The sequence below is a fragment of the Haemaphysalis longicornis genome, unplaced genomic scaffold, assembly GCF_048455015.1.
Source record: "Haemaphysalis longicornis isolate Haplotype H1 unplaced genomic scaffold, Haemaphysalis longicornis Haplotype H1 scaffold_3, whole genome shotgun sequence".
In the NCBI taxonomy this organism is placed as follows: Eukaryota; Metazoa; Arthropoda; class Arachnida; order Ixodida; family Ixodidae; genus Haemaphysalis; species Haemaphysalis longicornis.
In genome coordinates, this window is record NW_027526335.1 from 26,498,604 (window position 1) to 26,513,246 (window position 14,643).

At 46.7% G+C, this 14,643-nt stretch overlaps 1 protein-coding gene across 3 annotated transcripts in view; it reads right to left on the reverse strand.

Annotated features, from left to right (window-relative positions):
• Positions 1-881: 881 nt before the first annotated feature.
• Positions 882-14,643, reverse strand: part of Gaba-b-r3 (gamma-aminobutyric acid type B receptor subunit 3) — a 231,004-nt gene continuing 217,242 nt past the window's right edge. For all 3 annotated transcript variants that reach the window (XM_077702698.1, XM_077702697.1, XM_077702696.1), the window contains one exon: positions 882-8,124. In XM_077702698.1, coding sequence (XP_077558824.1) covers positions 7,482-8,124 — 643 coding nt within the window. In that variant the 3' untranslated portion in view covers positions 882-7,481. The remainder of the gene's footprint in view (positions 8,125-14,643) is intronic.

A 14,643-nucleotide genomic window follows, 5' to 3' on the forward strand; every position in this document is an offset into this window, starting at 1 on the left:
TGGCTGGGAATCGCATATTTTTCGGCATATAAATTATTTAAGCATAGTATCTTTGAAAAGTGAAATACCAACTGTCTAACTGCAGTATTTCTTCACTTATGGGGAAAAAAAGTTACCCCTAGTGAGCGTTTTGCCATCAGGCAAAGCAGTTCTTTGAAGTGTAAAACATAAGCTCACCACACGTGCGTCGCAGAAAACTCCGGTTTTTCTCTCTACTTTTCATTCTTTGTAGTTCCACATCACAGTTCTGTCCCTAGAAACGCTATATTTTCATAGATGTCGGCATGCGGTGTTGGCGCTTTGGAGGGGCTTTTAAAATTACCACTGGTTAGAAAAACAACCTGAAAGCAAAAGTCCATCACTGATGTCTCTATTACCCAATAGATAGTGCCAGCTGTCTAATCGGCAGAGAGTGGCAAAGTTCTAATCCGGGGACTGTCAACTCTATCTCTGTAACTATGTGCGCCAGTCACATGACTCCAGAGGAGCTTTAAAATTGTGGCTGGTTGAAAAAGTCAACTGATGGGCAAAAGTTAGACACTGGTGTCTGTATTATACACTAGATTGTGCCAATCGTCAGGCACACTCGGATAGTGGCAGAAGTCATTATCTGTGAACGTCGATTAACTGTTGTTGCTTTGAATGGGCATGAATAGGAAAAAGTTATTCCAGCCTTAGTGTGGCTTTATTGCGTAATCTGAAATAATATATAGACTTTGTGGTGGTATCAAGCTGTGCATTTTGACCGTGGTAAGCTCAGTTTTCATTCAATGGGAAAATACTTTTATGCCCAGCCAGCTGCCGGGACTGTACTACTAACTAGAAGGCAAAGCTTCGTCACGCATGCAGGAACACATGAATGGCAGACGAGCAGAGCTGCGCAGGAGTTGGTGAATGAACTTCTAACTTTTATTAGAAGTGCACGAGACAAGGTATCATGGTACACATTCGCACGACCTAAACGAAGAACATCTGTGGGTCTCGCAAGGCCACTCTCCATGGAGGCTGCTCAGAATGCCCCAGGAGTGGCAGACACAACAACGGGGGTCATCACATAGAGTATGCACGCTGAAACATCATTTTATGAAGATGCACATCATGAGTTTGCCAGACCCTGTTACTTGCCCTCTGAGTGAACGTTAGATGATGGGAGCACTGTCTCTGCCTTGAGTGTGCGACCAGAGGGAAACATGCAAGCATGAGGATTCACAACATTCAGCACAACACATGTGAGTAGTGGTAAGCGTGCACAGCTATAAACAGGGAAATGTGCATCAATGTAGAATAGCCTGATAACTGCTGTGTGAGGGCTTGCCGAAAATTCGTTTCCTCAAGTCACCCTGGACTAGAATATGTGTTGCACTATTTCAAGGTGAATCAACAACATGGTAACGGCATTCCAAACACTTTGGCGTCCCAACACCCTTTTTAACTTTTGTGTCTAGGTGCACATTGCGTTGCAACAGCCTTTGTCGACACCAGCCTTCCTGTGTGCTTACATGGAGGGCACAACATAAGCTCGACAACAACAAACATCCAACTTAGCGGGAATCCCACAAAGGCTTCGGCAACGAAGCTTGCCGTAATCTGCGTTGTAGGAAAGCCACAGAGGGTATAAGTGTGTGGTTGTGAAGGAGCAGATCTATGTTAAGGCACTCTGGATCAACACGGTGAGCTGTTATTAAACAGTTGGGCTGGCCTGCACTCTCTTGCCTGTTGCGTGCATCTGGCCAGATTCTAAAGACAGGTTGTGGCAGGTACTTGAGGAAAGATGGGGCATTTACAAAAATCAGTGTCCTTTTATTGCGATGCATCCACAACAGGTCGCAGGTATTGTGCACATAGCATTTGCTTAGTGCAAGCATGCAAATGGCCTTGGAGAGAGCCACAATCATCGCACCGTCTTGAAGTTTAGCACTAGTTCTTGATAGAGCAGGCCCTCTCTTGTGCACTGGGCATCTGCGAACAACTTGCAAACCATCAGGGGGGGGGGGGGGGGGGGGGGGCAGAATGGGTTGTGAATGCTAACCATATGGACATTAACTGCTCGTGAACGATTAACGTTTGGTAGATGTTTGCCGCTGTGGTCTTCAACGTCAGGGTGACATTTAAACACTGATAACAAAATTCAGGTTATTGCTGTGAAGTCCTTGTTCACACACACTGGCTGCCATTGCACACTGATACAAAAATTGTCATCGCCGTTGATTACAAGTATATGGTGTGTACCGGCGGCATAACTTGTGCATTGCAAAGGTTCTGGTTGGCAGGATTGTTTAAGCTGCACCTATCCAGTTGTAGTTACTGTCAACCCTTTTTGATTCAACCACGGTTAATTTGATTCAGTAACTTAATTCAAACATATATTTAGTGGTTCTGTTAAGGTGCAAAGCTGTGTATTTTAACTTTGATCAATTTTATTTTCCACTTAATTTGAACAAATTTCAGTGGTCCCACTGGAATAGAATTAATAACTTCAACAAGTTCGCACTCGAAATGTTGATGGTGCAATTTGGTGGCAACATTTATCGAGGGGCAAATTTGTAACCTGTGTATCTATATTTAGAAAGGCTGGGTATGGTAGGAGGCTTAAACAATAAAACAGTAATGTTAACGAATACCAGAAGCAAACCAGCATGCAGTGGTAATTGTAACAAATTGGTTGTCTTTCATGTAAGGCAAGGGCACGGCACGGCAAGGGCACGGGGAGTGCAAGTGGATGTTTCAGCAATCATTGAGGCCTCATTTCCCCAACTTGCATCCAGGCTTCAGTGATTGGTTCGACCTCATGTCTTTAGGTTGAAATGTTTAGTTTTATACCTTTTTAAGATAGTTGCGAAGGGGAAAGTGTTACAGTCTCAGTATATTGAAAGAGTTGCTCTAGGGACTTTTCACAGAAACGAACACAAAGAAACAGACACTTTGTCGGGAAGACGGACAATGTTGTGAGTGAAGTCTTCACAAGGAAGTTTCCGTTTTTTTTTTTTTGTGTCAGTTTCTGTGAAAAGTTCCTAGTGCAACCCTTTCAAGTGATGCTCCACCAACTAGCTGGACACCAAGCTTTACTAAAGTGTACAGCCACTGATGGAACAATGTTGATCTCTTTCCAGATCTTGTCAGGTAACCCTTGCGAATTATCGGCGAGAATGTAGCTTAAAAAAAAATGTAGCGCCTGGCAGTGATGGTAAACACGGTTTATTTTCTAACAATTGCTTTATAAAAGTTCTCTCAGCAATAAGCAGAGGGAGCAGGGTTAGGTGGAAGGAAAGGGGAGAGAGAGAATTATTAAAAAGTAGTCTAGCCGTATTGGTGACGACACTATAATATGCCGTCTTTCTCTAGTCTTGCCTGACAAACCAGGTGTGTGCATTTTATATGCAGGGCCTTTCCAGCCCACATTGCTTATTCATAAACAATTGCTGCTTCCTAGGAGACAGAGCTTGCAGTGCACTGCACAATCAGAGCCGCTCTATTGCACAGCTAGGTAAGTTGTAGCTTTTGCAGTGAAAAGTGAACATGAAATAAACAGTACATACTACAAGCATCGGTGCATTAGGAAATGCACTTTATACCAGCCTCTTCTAAAGCCAGTGAGACCATGCATGCTGTGCAAGCACCTGCTAGCTAACGAACAAACGGGTGGAAAACAGGGCCCCCGTTTTTCAATGCCCGTGATCATTCTTACCTCTCCTTGCATTCTGATGAAGGGCTGAGACTATGCTATAGGAATGCAAGCAGTGTTAGTTAAGCACGGTTCATGCTTACACGTCAACACTGTGCAGCAACATCATTTGTACATTGCTTGTGCTCATTCACGTCTCGCTTAATCCTCAGTCTGCCTTCCTCTACACAGGGGGAGTGGGAATATGTCGCTGTCGCGGGGGAGTCCAGAAACGCTTTTAATACTAGCTCCATAACTGCGTGTGTGTGTGTGTGTGTGTGTGTGTGTGTGTGTGTGTGTGTGCGTGTGTGTGTGTGTGCGTGCGTGCGTGTGTGTATGTGGCCCAATGCATGCATATTTGTCTGCAAACCAGTCTGTTTTTTTTTGTATTTAGGGTTAGGTAAGGGTTGCATTTTATCGAGTGTAGCGTCAGAGTGTAGCGTCAGACGAGTGTAGCGTCAGAGTGTAGCATTGGGCATGCAACCTTGCCTTCAAGGTTGCATGCCCAACAAGCTTGGATTTTTTTTTTGTGTGTGTGTGTGACCCCACATGAATATTTTTGTGTGCTCTGTTGTCACCAGATATGATAAGCACGTTGCTGTCTGGTGCACATTGCTTGCATGAGTCGTTACGTGATGCTCCTTTGCTTTGTCTGAAGAGGGAAGGGGGTTAACATTAGGTTACAGTGATTTAAGACTAGGGCAGTTATGTATAGCAAAACTGGTGAAAGAAGCTCTGGGTTTTTTTTTCTTCGGTTGTATTAGAGTAAAGCTCTTATTCCAGGTGGTTGTTTTTTTTTTCCCTTGGGCATTACTCAGCTACCAAACGTGTGAACTTGCCATTGCATGTGGTGGAAACGATGACTGCGCAATTGGGGAAGGGAAAAGGATGTCAACTTTATGGTTCACAATAATGATCTAATGCTTACAGCAAAGTAATATCGTTGCAGAAAGAAATCGCAGATGCTGTTATGAACATGCAGCTTTTTTCCCAAATAATGTTCTTGCGTTATGCCAGAAATGGCGAAGAAACATTTGGTTGTAACAATGTGGATGTTTTGACACATCATTAGAGCGTGGAATCCAGAGGTGATGTTTAATGTTAGCAGTGCCGCATCATGTAAGAAAAGCAAAAATCACATTGCTTCTAGCTGCATGTGCAGCTTGCCGCATCTGCATGCTTTACAACACAGCTTTGCGTACAAACGGCTCACATCGACAGGTATCATTCTTCCCCCTCTCTAGGATGTAGATCCAAGGCTCTTGTTCCGTAAATTGGCTGGCTCTGTCACATCAAGGGATGGGAGGATCGAAGAGGAAGGTATTTTTTGCAGTCATTCAAGTGTCCTGCAACTTTCCCCAGGATTGCTTGCGGTCACTAACATTATGGCTGTACAAAGGAGGGGTCAGAGATAGCACAATCCAACAAACTGCTTGCAGATGTGCTGAATTGATATGAACACTTGCAAATAATGGGCCTTAGAAAAAGTCATTGGCATTTAATTTTTCTCTGACTTGGCGTTTAATTTTCTTTTGCGGCTCTTTCGACGTGCATGCAGCACAATGGATAGACCATTAAGCAGAGCAAATGACTTTAGTCATTCGTTTCTCTGCATTTCCGTTCACTCCACAATCCCCACACATTCCTCTTTTGGAAAAAGAATTGACTCATCTCGCGCTTGGGTAGAGAGAACAGATAGGATGGTAAGGCCGTTTTCCAAAAACGTCTCGTGAGCCCCAACCTTGCTGGCTTTTCTCTTTTCCCACTTGTGCACTGCGTTTTGAGTGAATAATCAAATGGAGGGAAATGTCTGCATTCTCCCTATCACTGTTCTGGAGCCTTTTGAGGGACCTAGAAGTGAACTGGTTGAACCTTTATTTGTGGCTGCATTGTGTAGTTGGACTCGTCTAATCCTCCATCGGCTACTTAGAGGGCCATTAGAACCTTAGCTCCCATGAAAAGCATTGTGCTTTTCTTGACCGCCTCACAAAGTACCGCGACGGATATGTCACAGGTTTGTAACCTAGTTGAATGCTTTCTCGGTCCTTAAAACATATTCTTTACCAATTTGGTGGTTCTTATTAGGTAACCTTTAGATTGCTTTAGCTCAACTTAGAGTTAAAGACTCTCGCAATCTGTTAGATCTTATATTGTGATCTTAGAGCCAACATCAGCAAATAAACAGTTTGGATTGTGTGAGGGAAATGGCATTTGCGAACATGTTTTCTTTTCAGGAAAGAAATTAGTTTAATCAGCCATACAAACTCAGAATGTGGCTCACGCGTCCCAGCTGATGAGGTGCAAATGTTTGTTACTCTCTTCATCGTTCCTTTAATCACAACTTTGAGTAAAATCGTCGCTTAAACCACAGTTCGGTTCATCTCATTCATGGCCTTTTTACATACCTGACATTCGCATGTTATATGTTATGTGTGACTGCTCGTGATTGAGTTGGTGCACTGCACACTGACATCGCTCACATCATATGTACTGAAAACCGCACGAGAGTCTAGCAGTGCAAAAAAGTTGATTGTTGTAGTGGATCAACCAAGCAACATGTATGCGCACTATTGGCTGACAGGGTATTCGAATGGCAGATGTCATACAGTACATGAATAATACACAAATAAATAACGAAAGAAAATGATGGGAGAAAGACCGGCAGGGTGAACACTGCTTAAAAATACTTATAGCCATTTGTGTGATATTTGAACGGGCATGACTGTCCAGCATCCGACATAAGTGAGGACACAACTAACGACGGTTGACTTCGGTAGACGAGTATTCAGCCGTAAAGGTTGCAACACATTGAAATACACAGTGAGGACAAAGACGCATTGCAGTGATAACCCTGTCACTCTGAGAAATGGGTGATTGATCATCTTCTCGCTATACAGAGGTGATATGGTCATTCTTGTGGCGTTGTGTGAGAAACCTGCCATTTACCAGCTATGAACACTGCTTTATGTCAAAAGACTATGCTACCACGCTCTAAGGTATGCCCTTTCACTGAAATCACGGTGCTTATAAACATTTTTTGCCATTGTTTCATTGCCATCAAACAAAAGACGGGCAAATATTTATGCAGACATCAAGTGACATGTCCTATCGGGAATGCATAGATGGAAGAATATCAGTCATCAAGTCCCCTCACCTTAGCAGTGTGCATGAATGTCCACATAATTGTCATTTCCTGTTTTCTCTCCCTTGGGGGGAAATAGGCCCTGTGGAGCAATTGGCCTCAGCACTGAGGTATAATCTGTTCAATGCTCCTTTCACGGTATGGACACAAGCATGTGAACCACAGACAGTTGATGTCGACATCTTTTGTAGGAAGGTTCTGCCAGACCAACTGCTGTAGTGCACTCTTTCCACATTTGCAGCACTTCGATGTGGTAGGGAAAACACAGCCGTCTACTGGACAGGCATCATCACAGTCAGGACTCCAGGAGATGCTAACTGTCGGAAATCCCAAACTGAAACACCTATTCCAGCACACCACGTAACACCAGCAGTACACCGTAAAAATAATGTAGTTGGACTGCTGACCTTTCATGCGCCGCACACATTTCTGATCCACGCATAAGGTTTTGGTCACATTTGATGCCACCTCAGTGATGTCGCTGTAGTTGTGCATTTGCATACCGCTCTGTGCACCTTAAACATCATTTGCACCGAGAATTTGAGACTGTGCCCATATTCTTGTCGCTTGCACAACCGAAGTCTGTCTCTTGTTAGGACTGAATGAAGCGCAAGATGGGGTCTGCCACTTGGCTGTCTAAATAGCTTTAAACTTAGACGACCTAAGGTATCCCAATTGTCAGACGTCTACTGACTCGGCTTCGTCCAACTGCTTGAGGAAGAGTTCGCGCTGAGCCTGAAAGCTGTCCTCGTCAACTTCGGCTGACAACGATGCAGGCTCTTGGGCCACGGGTGTTGTCGATGCCGACGACTCGATCTCGGCAGCACCTTCGCCACTGCTTGACTCTTCCAACAGGGTCAGTTCAAGTGGGCCTTCGTAAGTGCATGGAGCAACCAAAGTCCGGCATGACTTGATACGCTGTGGTGAAGCGCCCCTGCTTAGAGTGCCAGCTGCGGCAACCATGGGGCTGCGGCAGCTAGCGTATGTTGTGTCTTCGTCGGAAGAAAGTGTCCGGTACTCGTCGGACGACAACGTCCGGTACTCATCGGTGGTATTATTGGTGGCACAACTGTTGCCATTGACAGCTGGCAGTTCGACGGACTGGTAGACAGACTCTTCTTCTTCGTTGTTACCTTCACAGTCTTGGCTGCTGGAGTCGAGTCTAGACTGCGAGTGATGTGGCAGCATGGGGAAAGAGCCGGCGTGCGCCACTGCGGAGCCTTGTTCATCACCACCCCTCTGACCATCACCAGCTGCACTGTCGGATGTAGCTGCGATGATTGGCAGGCTGCCCCTTGTTTGTGGAATTTCTTCATTGGATCTGCAGTAGCGTCAAAAAATATCATTTAGCTCTTGCTGTGCTACTGTAAGAGAACATTTAAAATAGTATTCCTCATTTTTAGTTCTACCCCCATACATGCTTCAGTGCCCGTATAAAAAGCCTGTTATGAGCTGTATGTAAAAAAAAAACTGGCACAAAACAATATCAACCAGAGTGACAGGTAGGTAAAAAACTAGCACTCTATGTATCCCATAACCCACCATCATGAGCAACAAAGTATTTTTGGCAACACAAAAATAATGTCACCTAATAGTACACATACAAAGAGTGCGAAATGCAAAATACTGCGTTCCAAACATGAACGCGCGCGACGCAAACGGCTCGCGACATTGGCGTTTTCGGAACCAAAACTGGATAGAAAAGTTGGCCATTACCGGCGGCCGGACGTGACGCACGTGATGGAACGGAAGCGGCCGCACCAAAACCGGCAGCCGCTCAGAGCCTCCTTCAAATGCGCATGGTAGCATCGCGTTTCGCACTAGTATTTTCTCTGAGGAACTTCTACTAACGTTTGTCCTGGATAGGGGAGTTAGGTGCAATTCCGACATCGCGTTGCTATCAATCGAGATGAAGTAGACCGCCCGGCAGTTATTTTTCCACCAGAATAACTGCCGGAGTAGCAATCCTTAGCATTGCGAGTAAAAAAGCAGGCCCTTATTTACAAGGCTACCTGCTCGTACGATATCGAAAAGCAGCTTTGGTTAGCCGGCGCCTCGGCTATCACATCGCTTTCTTTGAAGGGAACAAACTGCACGTCAGCGGAGATCACTGACTATTTTTAAACAGCTTAGTGTTTTTCGCCTTGATGCACATTGAGAATCGAATTATAAAAGTGGTCTGAAACTATACACGTGCTTACACAGCTTTAAAGCACGAAAAAGGTTACCTATCTACCGTTGTTTTCTACTTTCAGGAGAGACATGTGCTGTTGAAAACATCTTACTTTCAAGCAAACGAAATATAACGCTCTACTAAAGTAAATATTTAACTTGGGGATTGAAAAAAAAAAAAAAATCTGGTTGATTGTTTAGGAGAGGAGCAGTTTCGTTAGCTTTCGCATTTCGCGAAGACGACGGCCGATATATGTGCAGATGCGTCTGTTAACATGAGCAAGGCTGATTTTTGTTGGCTTAGCGAGTGAGGCAAAAGTCGCACAAATGTTTATACCCCCGTTACAACAACTCTATTTAGGTCGTCAAACTTTTGGCAAGGTCGGAGGTGGCGTTGGGCCAGCCTAAATATGGCAAATATTGGATGCGGAAGTGCAAGTGGTCAATAATTTATATAAGATCCTATTTCGTTTCAGTAAAAATATTATTCTCAAGTGAAAGAAGTTTTGCTAACTCCAGAACGTTCGCAAGCGCGTGAATGCGTCCTCATTCTTCTAATGTCTTTTATTGGACGCCATTGAACGGGGGCTCACTGCTACAGGCATGCGCGCTTCTTCAGAGAAGACCCAGTACATTGTTCTAGGTGGTGCGGGGCAGACTAGAGAGGCCATCGACATCAGGCTAGGCGGATCGCCGCATCGAGCGGGCTGCTTCCCGTCGGATCCGGATCCTAGGGATCCCACTGCACGGACAGGGTGGAGCCGACGAGTGGGTCCAACAGCTGAAGGTTACATGGCGGCAACAGCTCCATATCCGACGGATGGGCGCCGCGAGATCGACATGTAGGTGGCGACGGCGTCGCGCTGAGCGGCTCGGGAGAATGCTCACTGTGGGCGCGCTCCGTGCCTTTCTCGCACCGTATGTGCGCACAAACGGCGCAGACAAGAGTGGTATGCTGTAGTTCGGTTCATCAACGTTCAATGTTCAAGTTTTCATTACTTCGCCAAAAAAAGCGGCGACCCATCTGGAATCTCAGAACGGCCGCAATAATGACAATGAACTTGTCCGCCGTGGCTCGTAGCAAGCTCGATCTTTCCCTTTCCTGACTATGGTTTTGAGCCTTCAATAAAAACATAAATAAAAAGAAATCAGGAAGCCTCGAAGCCTCGAACTTGCTAATTAAATTGCTAACGCTCGCAGTACAATCAACATATCACGTTAAATTAGCTAGACTTTTGCGAAGTGACAAGCAGGTTTACAGTACGTGTGTAAAACCAAGCTTTTGGGACCTTACAGTGAGCACATATTTTCTGTTACGGCTGCACTGTTGACCATCTGCATTCCTTTTAAAATCTAACAGATGCCTAGAACAGAGAGATGTGTTTGCGTTCTTGCGTAATGTCGCTTACGAACCATAAAGATGGCAGTTGCCCTGTTGCAGATGCAGCGAAACATTTCTCTTTATTTCTCGTTACGAAATAGCGCAACGGGTTCCCGGTAACTGCTTTGTGTTCTAAATTGAACCTCGCTTATGTCTTGGCATTTGATTCTTGAGGATTGGTTAGAAAAGGCACGGATAAAAAGTTTGTGCGCTTTTCATTTTTTTTGGGGGGGTGGTGGGGGGGGGGGGGGGGTCTGCCAACATTCCAATGGCAGCAAGGTGAGAAACAAAGTAACGGGAGAAACCAACCGTTGGCGATCAGCATTACTTGCAATTGGAAGTACGCTAGGCGTCATGTTCCGTAGCGGTGAAAAAGCAGTACTTCAACAAATAAACGCCAGTATTTTGAAAACTTGCTTATGTTTTGTGGAGCTTATACATTTAACCCCCCTTTTGGCCCGAGATTGTCCAAGAATTGTGGCTCGCCTTTTTCAAAATGGTATTTAAAGCGAGCATCGTGGGGGAAAAAATCCAGTGAGTCGTGGCACACACCCTCCGCACTTGTGCGCAACAACGGCAATTATATTACGCACGTTTTCCTCCTTTAAACTTGGGTCCACCTTAAGGAGTTAAGACCTGACCATAATAGGCATTTGGTTATGCTGAGTGAAACACATTTTTGGACAAGGTGATTCATGTTGTGATTTGAAAATGGGGTATTTAAAAATGGCACACGAAATGCTACAGGACACATGCAAACTCACAACTCCTTAATTTTATCTAGAAATCCCCCTGAAATACTTATGCGCATCCACAGAAACGTATTTTAAATAATACATTAAATTACCAACACACTATAAGCAACGACTGTCCAAAAATGGTATTTATTTTCAAAAAGGTACGGGAAGAATTCGATCACACAGGCGCTTGCGGGTGTAAAATACGACCCTGGTAATGTATGGGTGATAGCGCATGGATTGTGTGCAGTGTAATTGTTTTTGTTTGTTTCTTCTTTCTAAAAGGACACAGAATTTAACAAGGGCGGGGCAAATGTACGGGTATGCACGGGTCTTGTCGCTTCTTACCCGTTTCGTGTACTAAACTTTTATCCTTTAAATAACCACCGTGCCACATTTAACGTGGCACCCTTTGAAGTTCCTGAAACGGTAGACGACTGCACTCATCAATAAGGAAAGTGTCGAAACAATGTTTATAACACGTTTCACGCTCAAGCGGTGACAACGGCGACGATGTTTTGTGGAGCTAAACTAGCGCGGTATCCCCAACGGCCGCTGATTATTGCGTTTCTAGACAAAATCCGCAAGCAGAGGTAACTATGCCACTGCTTATTGCGAAACAAGTGCACATATTCCTTACTTATCGTATGCAGCACGCGTCTTCCGCCGCGCACAGCGTGAACGAGCAGATGACGGCAGAGCGCCATCCACACTAGGAGCGGTTCGTCCCGCCGCCGCCGCCGCCAGGGGCCGACTGTGTTCGATCTCGGGGCGAATACGTACGCTGACCCAAGCGGTGCTTACATCGAAGGCATGCTACGGGGCGGTTTGCTTCGAGCTCACCCAAGTGCAACACGCGCAACCAGAAACGCTGCACCGCGAGTCCCTGCGAGCTATCACGGGTCTGCCCAGGCACACCAGAACCGAGGAGCTCTACCGGTTTGCGAGGCTTCCTCCGCTACGCCACATCATAGAGGAGCAGTACAAAGAGCACACAACGAGACGAGCTGCCGCCGATGCCGGGGCATACATCCAGCGTCTCATCAACGACACGGCGAGCGACGAGCCTCCGATTTTGCCACCGCCGAAGCCAATCCCCCCTTGGGAGGACGAGCTTATCCGCACCCCCAAACCCATGTCGTGGGTCTGCAGTTAGGACCACCACAGAGAGGAGCGCGCCGCCGCCGCTGCGCGAGCCGACCTGCAAGAAAGGTGCCATATTCGTGGACGCCGCCGTCGATGCGACCACCGACCGCGTTACCGTTGCTTGTGCAGATGGGCCAGCGCGGGCGAGGCGGACGTTTCAGTTTGACACCACGCCCAGCACAGTGCGATGTGAGCTGGAGGCGGTACTGCTGGCGGCGAACCACATCTGAGAGCGCTACCAGGCGGAGCAGCACCGGGGCCGGGAATTTACCATATATACTCACATCAGAGAGGCGGTGGCCAGACTCGGTGGCGCCCCAGTCATCGGATCCACAAGCCACCTCATCAAGGCGATTGCGAAGAGACTTCGCACAACGAAAGTTCGCACAACTTCGCACTTTGCACAACTTTGCACAACTTCGTACAAGAGACTTCGCACAACCCAGTCCACCCGCACGGTAGTGCGGGTGGACTGGGTGCTAGGACACGCGGGTGGCATCGGGAACGAGGCCGCCCACGCATGGGCGAGCGACGATGGAAGTATCTGCTCCGACCCATTAGACCCTGTTCCCCCAGCACGGCACGACCCAGACCCTGCAAACGATAGAGCCGCTGCCAAGCAAGAGAGCAGGGCGAAACTCCGTGCCGCTACACCCCATGACCCACGACCACTGCCAGGAGGACTTCCCAGGGGGGCCCAAGTCCTGCTACACAAAATAACAGCAGGAACTGCTCTTACGGAGGACGTGCTCGCAAAGTGGCGGGCACACGTTCCCCGACGCTCAAGACACATGAGAGAACCCCCCGAGAACTCCAGGGAGACTACCATCGTGACCTGCTCCTCGTGTCACGCGCCAACGAGGCCCACAATGCAGCATATGCTGTGGGAGTGCTCGGGGCTCGCGGCAGAGAGAAGAGCCCATCTTCCGCCGTACATAAAGACCCTCCAGGAGTGGGCATCGCCTCCTCTGGGCCGGGCTCACCCAAGAGAGACTGTTATGTCCCTGTGGACTTTCGCTTGTACCACCGGGATACACAAGAGAATGTAGACGCTCTCACCTTCTTTACCGCCTTCCCCATCCCTGTCTAGACCATGAGTCTCCCCTTCCGAATGAAGAATTATAATAATAATAATTGCATTGAAAAAAAAAAGGTGGACATTGCTGCCTATGCGGTTAGTTTTAAGCATGTGATGGCGACGGCGGTACAGCGCGGTGGTGTAGCAGAGAAACCCTTGACGAATGCATCTATGCGCCCTGCGGAGCGCCGTGCAAGTCGCCGGAGAAGCGTGAGCTCCAAGGGACAGGTTCCCCTACCTCCGCCACAGGCCGCTCGGAACTTGTTTCGGCGACTCTCCGCCAGGCGCAACTGTTGTCTGCTCGGAGGTACTTTGAACAACGGTACCTATTGTGGCTAAAAGAAGGGGAACAGCGCAAATTTGACAGACACGAGAAGAAGGAGACGACACGCACAGCGCTGACTTACAACAGTTTATTCTTTACCGCTCGGGCACATATATACCACCACGGTTAAAAATACAAGGAAAAGCAAGACTAACACGATAGTGTCTCTTATCACCATTGGTCGTCACACATCACCATTCGCTCTGCGCCACAAAAACACGTGCTGCACTAACCTGGGGTCAAAAAATCTAATTCTTTTTGGGAGAGGGTTTAGATTTTTTGAGAATTAGATTTTTTGACCCCAGGTTAGTGCAGCACGTGTTTTTGTGGCGCAGAGCGAATGGTGATGTGTGACGACCAATGGTGATAAGAGACACTATCGTGTTAGTCTTGCTTTTCCTTGTATTTTTAACCGTGGTGGTATATATGTGCCCGAGCGGTAAAGAATAAACTGTTGTAAGTCAGCGCTGTGCGTGTCGTCTCCTTCTTCTCGTGTCTGTCAAATTTGCGCTGTTCCCCTTCTTTTAGTCATGAACCAACATGCCCAAGCCTCAGTCCTTGCAAACTATTGTGGTACGTGCTTACAAAGGTTAGGATTTCACCATGGTGATTTTAAGAGCATAGACTGCTTATTTGGATCTAATTTGCTCAAAGAAAAAATTGAGTACAGTTGGCCTTTAATGCAGACAATATTGTAGATGTGGTCTTATCCTTACAACTTTTAAACAGAGAACTCATGTGTGGCTACGACGTGCGAAAGTGGCTGTGCACCTGTTTGTGCGTGGTTGGTGTTCTCTTGCCTTCAAGCCAATCACTGGATGTAACAAGCTCCCAGTTACTGCAACATAGAAAAGACGTTCTTTCCATGACTAAAAATTACTAGAACTATAGTGATGCTTCTGACTGCCATGGCTTCTTGACCTGCGACTCTGCTCTTTTTTTTAGCATGGTGAGGCTTTGGAGCAGCGGAAAGGGGCTGTGGATCAGCATCTCTTATGTTA